We start from the raw sequence: 6,000 nt of genomic DNA, 5'->3' as shown, positions 1-6,000 counted from the left end.
CTTTTTTTTTTTTTTTTTTTTCAGGCTGCCCTGCTGAACGCCGAGGTGGCCTTCCGGGCCACCAATTTTCGGAGGCAGTCTTCAAAGGAGGCTGGTTACCCTCCGGAGGGGTCCTCAGCCGATTTTCTTGATGCTGAGCAAGTGGTGGCCAACCTCCCCCCCGAAGTCCAAGAGTCCTAACTGGCTGAGCTTCCCGGCTCGGCTTCTTTGTATTTTTATTCGTTTTTTCCCTTTTCTTGTACTGGACTCTATCAATGCAAATTTATTTCCTTATTTTCTCCTCTGTGAGCTCGGCTGGGCTCTTGGAGCTTGGCCAAGCTCTAATAAAATAGTGTCCGTAGGATCAAGACGTGAGAGGTCGGCTTGGTCAGATGAGCTCGACCAAGCACTTAATATAATAATAACTCCGTAAGATCAGGACGTGAGAGGTCGGCTTGGTCAGATGAGCTCGACCAAGCACTTAATAAAATAATAACTCCGTAAGATTAGGACGTGAGAGGTCGGCTTAGTCAGGTGAGCTCGACCAAGCACTTGATAAAATAATAACTCATTAGGATCAGGACGTGAGAGGTCGGCTTGGTCAGATGAGCTCGACCAAGCACTTAATAAAATAATAACTCCGTAAGATCAGGACGCGAGAGGTCGGCTTAATCAGGTGAGCTCGGCTTAATAATTTGGAAAGATCTCCGAGAGAAGTTGGCCGAGCTATAGGAGATCGGCCCAGCACATGACAGCCCCAAGAGGTCATTCTCTGGGAGGTCGGCCCAGCGCATGATAGATATCCCGAGTAGGTCATTCTCCGGGAGGTCGGCCGTGCTATTGGAGCTCGGCCCAGCATATGATAGATAACCCGATGAGGTCATTCTCTAGGAGGTCGGCTGGGCTCTTGGAGCACGGTCAACCGACGAAACAGTAACCGAGGGAATAAGTTCCTGTCGAGCTGAGGTCTGGAAAAATAAATTCTTTGTGCACTGGCCCTAACCGAGCGGATATCGGGTGAAAACCCTTGTAAACTTGGCGTAAACAAGATGAGGTGAGCTCTGGGCTCCTGAACTGAGGTCGGGTGAAAAACCCTTATAAACTTGGCGTGACCAAGATGAGGTGAGCTCTGAAGCTCCTGAACTGAGATCCGTTGAAAATCCTTATAAACTTGGCATGGCCAAGAGGAGGTGAGCTCTGGGCTCCTGAACTGGCTTAGGGTGAAAACCCTTATCTGCAATAATAATCTCTAGCTTTGGTCACAACAGCATTATTAAACCTCCCCAAATGTTCTTTGGGGTCGGTACTTCCGTCGTAATCTCTAACTGTTGGCTGACGAAAGGTGGGCGGGAGGTCCTCGTTCAGTATTTCTGGAGAGAGCAGGCTTTTCCTGTCCCGCATAGGAGGTCGACCTCCCACTTGCCTGCCAAGCCTTCTGATTTCCTCCCACATGGCTTCTAGATGCTCCGGAGGAGGAGGAGGAGGAGGATTAGGTGGTTGTTGCGGTGGAGGTGCTGGGGACCGATTCCGACGGAGGGCCTCATCCACGGATCTGTTAATCAGCTGGGCAAGTTGGTCTAGGGTAAGATCAGCCACTCCTCTCCCTTGACCCCCTCCAGGACCTCCTCGCCCACCCCTAGGGCCTGTTCTTAAACCTCTTCGTCCCCACATGTCTTACGTCTTCTCAGTATGTTCCCACAGACGACGCCAANCTGAAGCTCCTGAACTGAGGCCGGGTGAAAACCCTTATAAACTTGGTGTAACCAAGATGAGGTGAGCTATGAAGCTCCTGAACTGACTTAGAGTGAAAACCCTTATAAACTTGGCGTAACCAAGAGGAGGTGAGCTCTGAAGCTCCTGAACTGAGGTCGGGTGATAACCCTTATAAACTTGGCGTAACCAAGATGAGGTGAGCTCTGAAGCTCCTGAACTGAGATCGGGTGAAAACCCTTATAAACTTGGAGCGGCCAAGAGGAGGTGAGCTCTGAAGCTCCTGAACTGAGGTCGGGTGAAAACCCTTATAAACTTGGCGTAGCCAAGAGGAGGTGAGCTCTGAAGCTCCTGAACTGAGGTAGGGTGAAAACCCTTATAAACTTGGCGTAACCAAGAGGAGGTGAGCGCTGAAGCTCCTGAACTGAGGTCGGGTGAAAACCCTTATAAACTTGACGTAACCAAGATGAGGTGAGCTCTGGGCTCCTGAACTGAGATCGGGTGAAAACCCTTATAAACTTGGCATGGCCAAGAGGAGGTGAGCACTGANATGACCTCCCGGAAGAGGTCCTGGCCTGCAGCTGGCTTGGCACGGGTTCCTGGTCACTGGGCCTTCAGCTGTCTGGGCCACCGAGAGTAAGCCAAGGCCATCCCCGACCCGGGGGTTTCAATACCATTGATGTCATTGATCACTTGCCGCAAGAAAATTCGGAGTTTGTTGGTAAGGATGGTTTAGAGGTGATTGTTGCTTAATCTATTGAAAAAGAAGAAAGGAAATTGGTTTTGAATGACACTGTGTGCAAATATTCTACAATATTTAGAAATGTCAAACAGTCACCAAAGTCTAGTAATGTTTCTTGTCATACTTTGCTGCCTACTTCTAATACAAGAATTCTTCCTTCAAATTTGCAGGCAGATGAAATTGAACTAAAACGTTCTCTAGATCGACCCAAGCATGTATCTTTAGAAAAGAAAAAAACATCAAGGCTTAAGAATATCCAAGAAATTCAAGGCTTACAACCACAAGATGGAATTTTCTAAGAAAATATTCAAGTGGCGGAAAGTAGAGAAAGTGATCCTTTATAAACCACAATGAGCAACAAAGAAGAATGGAGTCGAGCCAACGGCAATAAATAGAGGTGCTGATTGGGAAGCAACCAAGGGGAATTAATTTCTTTTCTTTTACTTTCATATATTTTATTTTATTTTATTTTATTTTCTTTCTTTACATTTTAACTTACATTGTGGACAATGTAAGATTTAAGTGTAGGAGAGGGATTTAGGACTCAGTTTTGTTTCTAGTACTCATTTTTTTAATTTTATAAATTTTTTTTAGCTCATAATTAATGATGAATATGATTTTTTAAATTCACTAGCGCATGATGATACCTATTTGATTGCATGCATGCTTTTGAAAATAGATGATTATTTACAAATCCATACTTTTGGAGGGAGTATGATGTGTTTCATCTTATGCACTTGTGATAATCATGATTTAAATATTTTTGAGCATATTGTCAAAAGAATGAAATACATGGAAGAAAAAAGAGATTTGCTCTAAAGAAAAAAAAAGTCTCCAAAAGGAACAAAGGCATAAAGAAAAGAAAAAAGCCTTGAAAAAATATATTTATATTCGAATATCAAGGCTTGAGAGAAGGGGGGAAAAAGGAAGAAAGAAAGATCATGCGAAAAAAGAAGCTCATGTTGTGCATATTTTTTATACTCTCTTACTTGTGATATCCCTTCCCTTTCTTTCATAAGCCAATACCTAGGCCATGTTACAAGCTAATAAAGTCTTGCTTGATTTGTGTTTGCAAATGGCTAAGATTGAACTTGTTCCTTTGTTAGCATTTTAACGCGTTTCTTAATCGTCCAACGATTTAATTTTTGAGGCGCCTATGTGAATATCAAAGTTATTTTCACTGCAAAAGTACGAGCTCTAACTTGTTGTCTGGTTTTGTCTTGCTCGATGATGAGCAAGGTTCAAGTGTGGGGGAAATTGATGAGATTATATTTTGACATATTTATTTGAGCTAATTTATAGTGATTAGGTGAATTTTAATTGTTGGTTTTTATAGTTCTTAATCATAGCTTTTGAACGCATATAGGAGAAATAGATGAAATCGAGTTGAAAGAAGAAATAAATTCGAACGAGTTCGGTACAACACCGAAAGAAAAGAAGAAAATATATAAAGTTAAATGTTTATTTTTGGAAGGAGCCGTGGGCAGCCCTTGAATCAGAATCAATTAATCAAAGTGGTGATGTAGTGAGCCGTGTGAAGCGCCCTCCACCAGTCTTGTATTGCACGAGAAATCTGAGGCGAGGAATTTGAAGCACGATATCATATATACGAGGAACGAGGGAAGAGTCGTGTACAACTCTTGGTTAGAATCGTGCACACACCAAGGAGCAAACTAGAGAGTTGTGCATTGTTCTTGGTTAAAGTCGGGTGTCATGCGATAATTGGAAAATTAAAGGGGCTGAGCACGATTTCATACAAAAGGAAATAAGGATGTGGAAGAAAGAAATCTCAAGAGATTGTTTAATGCTATCATTGAATTAAATCTTTGTCGCTTGTATGAGATTGTTAAATTGATAAAGGTTGAATTTAGACGCTTGTTTCCTATTTAACTAACCATAAAACAAGATATGAATTAAAATTTTCATTGATGGATATTCGAATATAAATTGATATTTATTGTATCGATGATCAAGTTAATAAATTCTAATGGTGGAGTCGACCATGACAAGGTTAGTTTCCAATGAGTTCATTTAATCAATTTATTTTCATTGCATTATAATTAGTTTTGATAAAATTTAAATTTTAATTTCTTAATAGTAAATAATTTTGAGAATCCACCACATTACTTAATTATTTTTGTCACAATTAAGTTCATATCTCTTCGTGGGAACAATCCCTACTCACACTGCTGCATATTTATTTATTTGATTTGATTTGATTTAAGTTGGGTGTGACACGACTGATCACTACCACAATTCCTTCACAACATAGTCATACATATGCCAGTTTTTCCACTTGTCTCGATTTGCATTGAGATAGAAACCAGCACCTGGTACAACGAAGAATAAAATATTTTGCGGCTCTGTGATATATAACAATACCAAAGCTCTTCTTAGCCGTTTTCGACATTGACATCTACGCTAACTAACTTTTCGATCATATTCCAATTATCCAACAGCTTGTAAGTCCAAAATATCGGTTTCATCTTTTTCCAAAAAAAATTATCGGTTTCATCTTAAAAGGTTTGCTGGATCGATTTAATTGCCCATTCGACAAATATTGATCATCAGCCATGTTTTCAATCCATAACAGACACCCTAGCTAATAGTGGTTCTAGAATGGATCTAAGAGACAAACAATGTTCCAAATGTCAATGCAGTAACACTACACATGAAGCTTGCCTCTCAAGACCAATCTAATATTATGCAAGTCAAAGTCGTAGAAAGTAAATGAATGTATGATCAGGTCACGCAGCTATCCGCACATAACTTGAAATCTTGACTTACATTTACCGGGACGCGGTAATGATGCTGCTACTGCTGCCAGTGATAAAGGTCCTCCCTTTTAACACTTCAAGGACTAAACCTTTGGTGTTCAACAAGAGTAATCGTGTATCCTATGCTAGCCTATTCAAAAATAAAAGACTGGCAAATGTGAGATACAAGCTTGAGTACTTGGATACGGGCACTGAGAAATTAAAATTTGGATTTGATGACATCGATTCTGTAGAAGACACATATGGTATATGTTTACTTGGCTATGTTATTAGCGGCAAACCACCAACGGCTGCCTTGTTTGATTTAGTCAAAAGATGGGGATCGGATATTCACTTTCAAACCCATGATAGTGAATGGATCGTATTAGAGATAGAATACTTGGAGGGGAAACATACATGGTTTTTGATATCATTTGTTCTTGAAGGAGATGCCGAGATGCTTTCGATTTAGAGATGAAGATATGAATTCGATGCCTTCATGGGTTCAAATTCGGGGCATTTAGTTTTATAACCTCCGTTGGAAAGATAATTTGGTTAATGACCTTAAATATTTTTTATTTAGGTAAATGACTTTCCTTCTATATTTTCAATTAATTAATTCCCTTAAAAGACAAATTATAATCCATTAATCCAGGAAAATTTTTTTGGGTCATTTGGTCTGGTCTTTTGCTATATCAGATCATAAAATCAAATCGGATCATCATACCACTCCGATTTTTATTTCATTTTCTTTTACACCCACTCTTCCTCGCGCGTCTTCTACCCATTTTTACATGGGAAAATTTTTACTTT

At 40.5% G+C, this 6,000-nt stretch overlaps 1 protein-coding gene across 1 annotated transcript in view; it reads right to left on the bottom strand.

The window, feature by feature from the left end:
• LOC140958721 (S-formylglutathione hydrolase-like) overlaps positions 1-6,000 on the bottom strand; it is a 25,660-nt gene that overhangs the window by 9,117 nt on the left and 10,543 nt on the right. The window contains exon 3 of the mRNA XM_073416282.1: positions 4,690-4,761. Within this exon, the coding sequence (XP_073272383.1) occupies positions 4,690-4,761 (72 nt within the window). The remainder of the gene's footprint in view (positions 1-4,689; positions 4,762-6,000) is intronic.

This window comes from Primulina huaijiensis, chromosome 15, assembly GCF_012295235.1.
Source record: "Primulina huaijiensis isolate GDHJ02 chromosome 15, ASM1229523v2, whole genome shotgun sequence".
In the NCBI taxonomy this organism is placed as follows: domain Eukaryota; kingdom Viridiplantae; phylum Streptophyta; class Magnoliopsida; order Lamiales; family Gesneriaceae; genus Primulina; species Primulina huaijiensis.
The sequence above is the reverse complement of the archived record's forward strand: the minus strand, read 5'-3'. Positions and strand labels throughout refer to the sequence as shown.